A 13,752-nucleotide genomic window follows, 5' to 3' on the forward strand; every position below is an offset into this window, starting at 1 on the left:
TCTAATAGAAATTTAACATTTTGATTTTTGTCCGGATTTGATAACTTGCCAGAATACTATTGTTCCAGTATATGAGCTATTCCAGCACTCCGTATCTTTAACACCAATTGGACCATGCCGACCTAGTTCTCGATGAACACTGAACCTACCTGATTTCAATTATAGCCTCATTAGATCTTCAATGGGTGATATTAAGATTAAATCAAGGCTCGATCTATGTTCACTTTCAAGCAAACAGATGTGAAGATCACACCATAGTGGGTTATTTTATAAGATATGATACAAGCTGAATAGAGCAGTCATATAATATAATACCTATTAATTAACACATGATAGATTAGCAACCTTTGAACTCCTCACCTGTTCTACTTTGCATGATCATAGATTCCTGCCCTTTGCCACAGAACTTACAAATTGGTTGCAAGAGGAAATTGGTGGAGGCTACAAGGTTCAATAAATGATGGTCAGATTGAAGGGGCTACAATCAAACGTAGGATGGTGTCAGTTGAGAAGGTTAGGGCATCTGCTTGAGTTAGCATAGCAAAGGAGGGCATTAAGATAAGGGACTTTGTTGGGAACATTGCAATGGGTGGGATAGACAGTAGCCACCCTAACCAAAGGTATTAAATTGAATGGATTAAACCTGGATTTGGAAAAATTCACAAAATCCAGTCACTGTACCTGGTTTGATCTGGTTCAAGCTCAAATAGACCAGTTTGAAGTCATCTCTGATTTGAATATGGTTCAAGATTAACTCAAATCCTAGCTAACCTATTTATGAGCAGTACCTGTGTATTACTTAAAATTGAGGCATACAAATATCACCAATCTAGTTATATGCAGTTGTTACATATATTTGGGTCAATTTATGATAATTTTGGCAACAGAAAAAGGGAAAGGCAACATTGCAAAGAATGGCATCACAGTACCTCACTCTTAGAAAGGTAATAAATCAAATGGATTAAACCTGGAGAGAAAAAGCTCCAACAAAAACCTACCCCTACCTGGTTTGATTTGGTTCAAGCTCAACTAGACCAGTTAGAACTCATCTCTGATTTGGATATGCTTCAATCTCAATTCAAATTGTAGCTAGCCTATTCATGAGCAGTACATATGTATTGCTTATACCAGAGACATAAAATATTGCTAATTTAGTAATACACAGTTGTTATATGTACTTGAGTCAATGTATGACGATTAATCAAACTACACGTCCTGTATGTGTAGTGTAGTCAAAAACTTGCTTAAGAAGCCTTTTTACTTCTCCTCAATGTAGGGATTCGCCAATGGTTTCACATGCACAAGTCACAACCTTACTAAATAATCATGGTAGGCTATCATGTTGTTTGAGTTAAGATTGAGTACTTGCGTTAGGAGAGGTTGCAGTTGGCAAATGCAGTGGCATGCATAGATGTGACATACTCAGAAATGAGTAAAGAGATGCATTTGGGTAATACTTCACATATTTTATATTTCTGTTACTACTAGTACTCCCTTAAAAGCTAAGCAACCTTCCTTGCTTCTTGTTTGTTCTGCACATATTCGATTGTGAGTACTAGATACCAATATCCTTGGTGCAGCATGCATAACAACCTCTGCGGAGTGATTTTGCCAGAAATGTCTTTATTATTTCCCAATTTCAGTACATTTTATCTATACGTTACTGCCAAATATTTTATGAGTAGGTCCTTATTTATGGGTTTGGCAACATGTAACAAAGTGATTGTTAATTTCACTGTGGTTACCAGTTTTAGACTGGTCTTATGTCAGTGAGGTTATAGTGAAAATTGTGTTCATGCTGCATTTCTACTACCTCGTTTTTGCAGATTTATTATGAATTTTCTGATCAAAGTTATTTAATGAATAACTTACTAGTGATAGTAAATTTGATGAAAATGCCCTTGTTGACTAGCAACATTTTGAGAAAGTATCTGCAACTGTATTCTTTTGTTTGCCAGTCTTAAAGGGGTTTGAGATTTATGGAGATAATTGTGGTATTTCATTTTATGTACATCAATTGACATTGTATTTATTATGAGGATTAAAAAAGCTTAAGCTAGATGAAGATAGAAACTCATCAGGATGTGAAAACAAAAGAAGATACAATAAGAGAAAACAAGTTAGGACAGTAGTTTGTGTAGTTTAAAGACAACCAATAAATTCTAAGACAAACTGCGTCAAATAGAGTTGGACTAATCAAAATAAATCAATTATAATATAGAAGATTCGGATGTAACTGATGATGCAGCTTAGCATGGAATTCAGTGGCAGGACAAAATAATTGTTACGTATCCCAAATAATTAGTGGGATGAGCTCCAGTTATAGTGGTCGTTCAAATGCACAAAAGGAAGTCAATTAATAGCAAAAAAAGATGAGGAAAGCAATAAATATGTATTGAGCTCAAGTCATGCTACTACTACTGAAAAGGTTTATAATGAAATCACATACCTTTATTACAGAATCACTTAAGAGAAGCTCCTCCGCAACAAGCTCGAATTCTGAAACTGGGTAATCCATCAACCCAAAACAAATGCTGCCGCCATCTATCAGTTTAATTTGGCCTCTTACCTTTTTCAACAAATGAAAAAAAAACAAAAAAAATAGCAATATACTCTGAGGAAATAACAACCGGAAAATTCATTCATTGATCCAATCTCTAATTTATGAATGAAAATGTAGAGAGAAAAATACTTTTCATTCAAAGTATGCCTCACAACACTAATATGTACAGCAAATCATCTGTCGATAAATGATTTATGGATAAAACATCTCTTCAAGATCCATGGATCCTGTAGGCCAGTTAATCTTTCGCAAATGATTTATGGGTAAAAACACCTCTTCCAAGATCCATCCATGGATCCTGAATGCTGTTAAACTATTGTATTTGCCAACTCTGACAAAAACATTCACATCAGAACATATGACTAGATATAACTAAATATTCTTATTTTTATACATTTTAGTAATTGGATGAACCAGTACTATATGGCTGGCCACTAAATTTCCAGTATGGTTTGGTACATAACTAAAAATAGGCACCAAAAGGCCCTATAAGTCACAAAACCAAAAGTATACAATCAAGAAATAATGGAAGCTACCTACTTAAAGTATTTTTTTTCTTTTAGTTTGGTGTTTATGTAAACAAATTTGAGATTTCATAGAAAGGCTAATGTTGAATTTAATTGACTCAATAAGCATTTAAGCAAAACAATAATAGAGTTAACTGACTCAATAAAGTTGAATTTAATTGGCTAATTTAGCATAAATCTAGACCAAATTAGACACAATATACCATCCTACCCTTCTCATTTTCTTAGCAGGGACAAATCATGGAGACGGTGGTACTCAAGAAAATCTTTTAGCAGAGATTATAAGGGGTCTAACCAAGAAGCAATCATCAACTTCAGTATCTACAACATGGTAATATGAGTCACATAGATGGCAGAGTCTATGGTTAGGGACAACATTGGTTAATCAATAATAATCAATAGCAATGATTCCAGGTAAATTGTATATTCAGCAAAATAGGCTTTGGGTTGAACGGATCCATAATATCCTATCTTATTCTTTCTCATTAGTAGTGACCGATCATGGAGATGTTGATCCTGAAGACAATCTCTCAGATGAGGTGGTGAAGGGTCCAGGAAAGCAACAATCAATAAGATGTGCCTAAAACCTAGCAATCTAAGTCATGTGAATGGTCGGAGTTTTTGATTGGGTGAACATTGGTTAATTAACCATGACCAATACTGATAATCTAAAGGTGGTAGTGACACTCAATGATCCTTGTGTTGACTTGCAATTATAGACCCATGATTTTGGGATTAGACTGAATGTGCATTGAATAATAGTTTATCATGATTTTCTTTATCTCTAAAGATCCTTCGTCATAGAAGTAGGAATTGAATCAGAGTATGCAAAGGTGTATAATTTACCAGCTAGAGATTCATAGCCAGTTGTCATTATAAATAATTAACATTAATTGGAAATAGTAGATATTCCTTGGGGCAATAATTGGGGGTGTCTTGATGGCTGTAACTTTACTCTCACAAGAATTGGAATGTAGAATGATTAATTTGAGGATTGAGTCAATATCAATATGGTAATAATGATTTAAATTATGCTATAAAGTGAAGCGATAATAATGTAACCGATATGATTCTAATTCCCATTTTTCATGAGCAGTGGTGAATCATTGAGAAGGTGGAATTAAAGGCTATTCCATATGAGAGGTCATGAGGGTCAAGGCAAGCAACAAACAACAAGTAACTACAATCTAGCAATCTAAGTCACAAATGGCAGTCAGGCGTAGAGGCCAACAATGGTCAATAAAGGTGATCTGAAGATCTATGTGACACTTGACAATTATATCAACCTGTCATTATAGTTCCATTAATTCAGAATTAGATTAAAGAGCGCATCGCCAATAATACTTTATCTTGATTTTCTTCAACTATAGAGATCCTTCATCATAGAAGTAGGGTCACTATCATTGTATTCACTGAATCGGAGTTGACAAAGGTCCATGATTTCCAAACTAGTCATTCGTAGTGGGTGTCCTCGTGGATCACATATTGGGTGGAGCAATTTAGAGGGCACCAAGTTCTGGGTATTTTGATATCAAAGTCAGAAACAGGTTGGTCGAGAAAATTGAGTTGAGCTTGATGTTGTCTAAGTGTGGTAGATTATCAGAGTTATTTTTATATTGATTAAAAAAATGGTGTATCAGAGTTGATGGTCCATAAGGAACAGATACAGTGTCGATACGGCTACATTGTGTGAATTATGAAGCATTGTGAGCTTTAATGTGTGTGAGAGATAGGGTGATGAAATGTACAGACTATTACTCTTTTGAGAACCCAAGTAAATAAGAAAGGTGATTCGAGTGTGAAAATAGAGGTTGTAAGTTGTATATCCACTCGTATTAACGATGCCGATATAGTAATAATGATTCAAAATACACTAGACCTGAAGGAATCATATGTTGGTGCAGGGAGCACCATACGATCAAACCTAAGTTTTGATTATGACAAAGGATTCAAAGTTAAGGTTACTTGTTATCTAACAAGTATAAATGAGCTTGCAAGAAAGTCCTAAGTATTCTTAAACAAAAGTGCCAGTGAATTCTAGGCAGGTGGAAAACCCTAGGGAGAGGTAACCCTAAGTCCTAGAGGGTGGTAACCCTAGGTTATAGAAAACCCTAGGGGGATGTAAACCCTAGATCCTAGGGGGTGGTAACCCTAGGTTAGCGAAGTCTTGGCGGGTCGAGCACTTTGGGGAAAATCCTAGAGTCAGGACTCTAGGTTAAAATCCTGATGGTCACGGTTAAAGCCTAGACGGGTTGTGAGCGGAAGTTCAGCATGAAGACCTAAAGTCTCGGGCACTGAGCAAAAGTCTAGTCAATCTGGAGGACCGGTCTGGCAAAGGTAACTCTCCTTAGAGAAGTAGGTGAGGACGCATTCCTCGAAGAGGGAACAATAGGCGTCGGTTGAACCTAGGGTTTCAAGAGGAAATCCAAAAGTAAGACCCGGACAGTCCAAAGACTGTCAAAAGTTATATTGCTTTATTATTTGCTATTTTTGCAGGGAAACTAACATTTTATGAAGTTTCGGCCGATCAACGACGAGTCAAACCTGATCCTGAGATAAGTGAATCTAGATCAAGTCTAGCTTGGCTATTTAAGGAGGGCTCGACCAATTGCTTCAACAACAATTCCAATATCAAGAATGAATAATTGCTGCTCTGTCCTACGATACTCCGACAATCAACGAACGACTTTTATTTCTAGTATTGTCGGTAACTTTATTATATTGCAATTGTACTTAATATCTGTACTTATTTCCGAATCTATAGTGATTGTCCAACGAAAGTGATCAACGATCGCGGGCCTTGGAGTAGGAGTTATCACAGGCTTCGAACCAAGTAAAAGAAACCTTGTTAGCATTGCTTTTGTTTTACTTGTTCTTTATTCCATTGCGTTATTCTGTGTTTTCCGAAATAAGTGAAAAAGTCACAAATGCTATTCACACCCCCCCTCTCTTAGCACGCAATGATCCTACATCATATTGATCCTATCTTACTCGTTATTATGAGAAGAAACCAATCATAAAGTAGAGTGGTGCTGGATAGAAGTCGTGAGAGGTCAAGAAGTAACAAAAAGCAAATACCTTCAACCTTGCAATCTAAGTCATATAGATCTTAGTAAGTGGTTCAGCCCAGTAGTGCTTAATAAACAATGGTTGCTAGCAGAGCTCTAGATGTGGTTGTAACACTCAATGATCCTCATGCCAATCTGCAATCATAGACCCGTGATCTTGGAGTTAGATTGAGCAAATATTCACCTCCAAAAAATTGTGTTTTTCTTTAGCTCATAAGATCCTACATTTTAGAAGTAGGATCTGTTAGGATCCGTTTGCCGGCTAGAAGGGGGGTTGAATAGCCTCTTTACAGCAATAAAAGCTCAGAAAAGAAGAAGTTAAATGAAAACTAGAATGTGTACAAGTGTTGTTGCAAGAATGTTTGTTGTTCTATAGCTTCTGGACCAAGGCTATATTTATAGATTTGGTCGGGGCGCTTGAAAGGGTTCTAGGTGCTTGGAGGGGGATAGAATTCTATCCCCGGCACGTCGGTCAAAGTTCACGTCGAATATGATAATATTTGAGTTTTAGGCGTCCGGACCCACAAAGTCAACCTGGTTGACTTTTCGATCCAGGCTCTCTGCTCCGGTTCTGCTCGTCTCGGTCTAGGTCTTCCGCTCCGGCTCCGCTCACTTAGGTGATTTTGGCCATCCGGAATAGAGTTGCCCGAGCCCAACTTCCGACCTTCTCGAGCAACCTTCCTCTCCGGCTTTTCATCCCTCGAAAACGTCGCGCACCTCCTTCTCGTCCGCCCGCGTACTCTTCCGCAGCACCTCGTCCCTCAGACGCATCGAGCCCGTCGGCTTTCTCCCGTGTCGTCCTTCTCACTAGTTGCATCTTTTGCTCGACTTCCTATGCTCCTAAGCTCCTGCACACTTAGACACGGGGTTAAACATAATAGGACCTAACTTAACTTGTTTGATTACATCAAAACAACCTTGGGGTACCAACAAGATCACTCACTAGTATCCTGAATATTGAATCAGGGATGCATGATTTTCCATCAAGAGGTTCATCATGGGTATCCATATTAATTCAGTAGCATTAATCAGAAAATGTAGATATTACGCACGTAAGGAGAGAGTGCTGAAAAAATAGGCAGTTTTACGCGCATGCGTACCAAAATGTGGGAGAGATGGTTGGAGTGTTAAAATAGTAGTAATAGTATACCAATCTGATCAATTTGAGAGTTGAATCAATATCCGTAATGTAATCATGATTTAGATTATGCTTTGGCATGACGGACCATATTGTGATTTAAATGAACCAACTAACTCTTTTTCATGAGTGGTTGATCATTGAGAGGGTGGTAATGAAGGCAAACTCCCAAAAGTGGTTGTGAGGGGTCAAGGCAAGCAACAATGAGGAAATTAAATACTTACAACTTGGCAATCTAAGTCACATGGATGGCAGATGGTGATTGGTGCCAACATTGATTAATGAGCAGCAGCCAATAGCAGTGATCTCAATCTGATTGTGGACGCTCAACAATCATTGTGTTGACTTGAAATTACCCGTGATTAGAAATTAGAGTAAGGTAGAAACACACATCCAAAAGTGTGATGTCGTCAAAGTGTGATGGGTTAGTATGAACAGTATAACACTGTCAAGGTCCAAAGTTATTCTTATATCACTTGATAAAGATTATTCCATTAGAGTTGATGGTTGAAAAGGATCATGATTTGGTATCCATAGGACTACATCGTTGGAAGAAATGTGAACTTTTTATATATGATCCATATGCGCAAAATATCTATGCACAATAAGGGCCTTGAAATATATACAAGTTTCCTCTCGTGAGAGTTTGAATGTATGTGTTAGAGACAATTTATCAGAACGAAAACAAGAATGTATTTCACTAATATCATGTAGAGTTCTCACTATATATTTGTCCTTATGGAATGGACAACCCTCATAATATTGAAATAAACAACAATTTTCAAAGACAATCTACTTATTAGTCTTAAGTTCTATATATAGATGTAAATAGGTGGTAATTATGGAAGTTACAACCATCTTCCTTATTTGTAAATAAGTGGTAGTTATCAATGGAAGTTATAACCATCTTCATTATTTTATGCATTGCATGCCTATGCTTTCTTGTTTCTTCTAGAATATGTATAAATGATGTTCTTCTTATGTGGCACCATAGGTTGATGATGTGGCATCATAGGCTAATGATGTGGCATCATAGAAAAATGATGTGGCATGGAGATCGTATCAATACCCCCTCCTTCGAAAGAAGCTTGTCCTCAAGGCGGAATGATGAAAATTGTGCAGTGAGTAAATCATAATTCTCCCGACTAGCTTCTTCAACAAGTCTATATTGCCATTGAATTAAGAGTTCCAAAGATGGAAGTCCGTCTTCATTTATCGAGCGATGATTCTGGACCGTGGCAAGTGTCAACTCCCAATTGGAATTAATAGGAAACAACGGTGCAAGTTGTGCCTTGGCCAGATCATGGAATGTTGCGTCTAAAGAAGATGGTGTTGATACCCCCTTAAGTTTGTATTGTTTTCCATTTACATGGAAAATCAAAAACATCTCATTCCAAGTTGCTTGCACCGTATTTAAAGATGCTAACCATTTTATTCCCAATACAAGATCTGCGCTTTAATAATCGTGGATAACTCCTCGACAAATTTTGCTGCAACGTATGATTTCACCATTACCTACCTGCACACCAAATGTAGTCGTTGAATGTACCTGCAATCGAAGTTCGTCAACCAACTTAGCAGATGTGCAATTGTGTGTGGAATTGCTGTTAATGAGGATGAGCACTTGACAGACATGACTAGTTCCTTGTACTTTCATTGTAGTGCCCAATGAACTCCCAAGAATAGCATGAAAAAAGATTGTTGCCATGTCTTCCTCTCTTCCTTTTATTTCTGTTTCATCTATTTCTCCTAACTAGACATCCCCATCATTGGCATTATCCACTTCTAAAAATGAGAATGTTGATGGTCCACAGCAAATGTCCCGGACTGAATTTTTCATTACAACGAAAATAAAGGCCCATGTCTAGTCATGCTGGTTTTTCGGCATCCCAGAATTTTGCTGGTGTAGTGGTGTTGGAAAGATTAGCCGATTGAAAAGACCGACTAACATCGAAGTTGGAATTCTGGTGATTGTCGCGAGAGATATAATTGGTGTTGTTTCGACCTTGCACAGCCATTGTAACACCCTTGAAACTTGTATCCAGTTTTGACTTTGTTCCATATTCCAAGGCTAGACTCATGGCTTTATAAACGCTCCATGGTTTGTGGATTCAAACATCAGTTTTTATTTCTTCCTTTAATCCATTCAAGAAAACCCCGAGGAGGCAATGCTCTGGCCATTGTGTTTACACGAGCAGCCCTTTTGGCAAATTCCTGGCAATATTCCTAAACACTGAGTTTGCACAATAATGCAAATATGTTCATCAGGATTCTAAAATTTTTGTTGAACCAAAATTATCTTGTAAGGCTTTAACTAATTCTTCCCAATAGACTAACGTCCACTCGCTATTGATCTAGGTGAATAGATCTAATGCATCACCCACCAAAGTCCAAAGACATGGCAGTCAAATCTACTTTCAATTCCTCATTTGTTTGGTAATAACGAAAATATTTTTCAGCTTTTAGAATCCGCCACTTTGGAAAATCCATTTTGGTGGGATGTCGACATGGAAAATTATGCTCCCAGGAAGCTAATTCAACCTCAAACTTGTCAGCATGGAGTGAATGTTGTCACCCATCATTCTTGCGGCTCGTATCTCCCATCGTAGGAATATGGGATTGTGATTGCCGAAAGTTGTTGTATGATGGCTTCTGGTATGGGCGGAGGAGAAGAGTGTACAAGTTCGTTGGCAAATAGAGTTGCACGAGTATTCATCATTGTAGCACTATGTGGATGTGGGTAAGGACTTTATGGCTTTGATACCAAAATGTTAGAGAATTTATCGGAAGGAAAACAAAAATATATTTCACTAAATTCATGTAGAGTTCTCATAATATATTTGTCCTTATGGAGTGGACAACCCTCCTAATATTGAAATAAACAACAATTTTCAATGACAATCTCCTTATTAGTCCTAAGTTCTATATATATATATATATAGTAGTTATGGAAGTTATAACCATCTTCCTTATTTGTAAATAGGTGGTAGTTATCAATGGAAGTTATAACCATCTTCTTTATTTTATGCATTATTGAACATATGATGTTCTTCTTATGTGGCCCCATAGGCTGATGATGTGGAATCATAGGCTAATGATGTGGCATGGAGATTGTATCAGTATGATAGAGATGGTTTGATTGTGAAAATAAAGGTTGTGAGTGACATTTCAAATCGGATTGATTTGGGAGTAAGTCAATATCAATATATTAATAATGATTAGATTATACCTTAACCAAAAGGGATCGGATATTGATCCATATGATCCTATGTTAGTGTTTTCTGAGCAACAACCAATCATGGAAACGGTGACACTATAGATAATCTCTGAGGAGAGGTTGTGAGGCAAGCAACATTTAGCAAGTATCTACTACTTGGCGATAAGTCACAAATGATAGAGCCTGTGGTGGTGGGGGGTCAATAATGATTAATCAACAACCGTTAGCAGTGGAAAACTGAAGATGGAGTGACACTAAAGGATCCCTGTGTTGACCTGAAACAATGGCCCATGATTTTGGAGTTGGAATGAGGTAGATGTGCACCTCCATTAACATTTTACATGATTCTTCAGCTCTGGAGATCGTTCGTTATACAAGTAGGAGCAATAGTATCTTAGTTATTGAATCATGTATCCAAAGTTGCATGATTTGTAATCAAGAGATTCATCATGCACCTCAGGCTCCAATACAGTCTTCTAAACACTCATGGTTCAATTCTCAGCTACGGCATACTAGGCATATTCCTTCGGTGAGATGATAAATTTGAGATGTTGGATTAATGGGTCGTCCATTGCAAGCACTTCCGAATTTATCCTGATGACCAATGAGAAACTTCTGTAAAGTCGGGCCGATTATCCCCAAGATTAGTCAGCCCAAAAGGCTAGATACCTAGTGCTAGCTTTAAAAAAAAATAGTGTCCTCATGAATCAATGGACCTTAATAAAAAAAAGTGGATATTAGGTGGGGGCAACAAATGGTATATTTAGTGTGAGATTCCCTTGACTCCGAATATCTTGTTTACTAATTGGCTAAGGCCGAAGTGATTAGTTTGTTGCTTTTATCGAGAGTGCCAACAAGATGAATATTGCTGTATCTACTTGCAAGTATTTCAATATCAAAGTCACAAATATATTGATCAATTGAGCTCAGTTAGGTAACACCATGAAAGTGTGGTGGGTAATCATCCAAGCATGGCCAGTGTAACAATGTTTTCTAGATATGGCATAAACTTGGACAAAAGCAAGTAACGGAGCAAAGTGATAGCTATCTGATGTTTACCTCACAGCGGTAAGAAAAATTAAACTCTAGTACAAAATAAATAACTAAAAAAGTTCTACTGGGGTAAAACTCCTGCTAGGATGCTCAAGATTCTCAGTAAATAATTTACAACAACCTCAAAAGTTAATGCTTGCACCATACTCCTGTCACATATCAAAAGGGATTTGGTTACAAAACATAATCTAATAACAAATACCTTAAAGACTAAGAGAAAAGGAACTCAGACTCATTTAAAAACTCGAAGCAATACTATATAATTTAGAAAGTATGGTAACAACAGCAATGGATTAGCATGATTACTAGATATGGCATAAACCTAGACAAAGGCATGTGACAGTGATTGCTGAAAGTGTATCAAATGTTACTAGCTCATCATCAACAACTAGCCGATAATAAGGCGACTAAATATATTCAAGTAAAGACGCTTTGATCTAAGACCAAGACAACAAAACAAGACTATTAACAGAAAAGCATAAGACACTAAGCAAATTTGCAAAAGAATAGATGCAGGATAAAAAGAGGGAACCTGCACTCTTGTCCAAAGTAACGGAACTAAAGCTTTGGCCTTGGACTCCACAAAAACATTGGACCAAAGTGTAGACACAGGAAAATCAAGAAGCGGAGTTTCAGTTTTTGTTGTGAAGTTGTCATTGCTGACCCTAAGACTTTCTAGGGCCTTATCAAAAACTGTGCCAGCTGCACCAGCATTTTCAGGACAGCCATTACTGAAACCACCTGAAAAAATAAAGTAATTGCAAGAGATGAAACAGAAAAATAACTATGCAACAAAAAGAAAAAGATTATGACTGAAACAATTTAAGCAAAGTAACAAATCAAGAACTATGCAATTTTTAACTCTTACAATCAGGAAGAAAAACAAATCCAATACAAGGGATCTATGCCCAATCTATCTCCCAAATGTCAGAAGCAAGTAAGAACAGTACTATGCCTGACAATTTTTTATTGAGGCACATCAACATAAACTTGTTCATGTTATTGTAGCAAAGAGGTATAAAAACGACAAACCTTTGCACTTAAGCAAACACAAATTTTATTCATGGAGTAACTAAGCAGCATAAAAAGATATACTCTTTAACAAACTCGAAAGGATAATACTACTATATGAGGATAATATGAGAAAATAAGGCAAAGTTAAATACTATGAATATATTTTTCAAAGTGGACAACAAGCCAAAGACTTTGTCAAGCACTACTAACACACAAAAGATACCCTTGAAAGAGCTCAAAGAGAAAAGGATAGTAAAAGTGGTTCCTGATGAGAATATAACATACAAGAATATATATCGAGAATAAAAATTATTGGATTTAAAAAAATTATTAAACAATGTCCATAAAAGCATCAAAAATTGATTTCAGATTGAGTGGTATCAGAATTTTGTCTCAAGTATCATTTTCACTAATAAAATTTAACATTCAATCTGATTTTTGCAATTAGAATTTAGGAAAACAAAGAAAAAGTTAGGAAACTTTGCAGCTTACTAGTTAGAGAATGCACGATAACAGATGAAGAAATAAACATGAGATAGGCATAATTTAACCAAATTAGACATTCATGCAAGCTTAAAGTTACAGTCAGTATATCAACCCAAACAGCTAGAGGAGTGCTTGGGAGAAACATGCTGAGTTGTAGAACCAATTAAGAGGTTAAATATCAACCAGCAGTTCACCTTCAGCAAATCCCACATAAAAGTAGTTCAACAATAACCTGTCTAAACAGAAGTGAGAGTTGAAAATTGAAAGATAAAGATTTTTATACCAAATATGCATATTAATTATATATCATGGAAAGATATCCTTTGAATTTAATACATCAAGTAGTACACACCATGAGCTGTGATCTTAACGTCTTGTATGCTGTAACACTCTAGAGAGATTCGTCCACCGCCACCTCCACCCCATCCACTTCCACCAGCGGCACTAATAATACCAGTTCCCTTCCTAAGCATTGAGGTTGGAAGTGGATGAGTGTGCAATTATAGAACTCAAAAAGACACAGTATGATTTGCAAGAATGTAATGTACAACTACAACAATAGAAAGACTATAGCGTAAATGTAATTCTACAGCAAAAAATAAGTGACATGAATGGAGTTAAGAGTAAAAGATGTGGAAATGCTACTTTTTTTAGAAAAGCCATTCCATGTGTCATTCTTATGAGCC

The 13,752-nt window shown here is 36.8% G+C and overlaps 1 protein-coding gene across 4 annotated transcripts in view; it reads right to left on the reverse strand.

Annotated features, from left to right (window-relative positions):
• Nucleotides 1-13,752, reverse strand: part of LOC121992714 — a 35,005-nt gene that overhangs the window by 12,715 nt on the left and 8,538 nt on the right. For all 4 annotated transcript variants that reach the window (XM_042547248.1, XM_042547245.1, XM_042547247.1 and 1 more), the window contains 3 exons: nt 13,419-13,531; nt 12,099-12,307; nt 2,450-2,569 (listed from right to left, as the gene is read on the reverse strand). In XM_042547248.1, coding sequence (XP_042403182.1) covers nt 2,450-2,569; nt 12,099-12,307; nt 13,419-13,531 — 442 coding nt within the window. The remainder of the gene's footprint in view (nt 1-2,449; nt 2,570-12,098; nt 12,308-13,418; nt 13,532-13,752) is intronic.

Source organism: Zingiber officinale, chromosome 6B, assembly GCF_018446385.1.
Source record: "Zingiber officinale cultivar Zhangliang chromosome 6B, Zo_v1.1, whole genome shotgun sequence".
In the NCBI taxonomy this organism is placed as follows: Eukaryota; Viridiplantae; Streptophyta; class Magnoliopsida; order Zingiberales; family Zingiberaceae; genus Zingiber; species Zingiber officinale.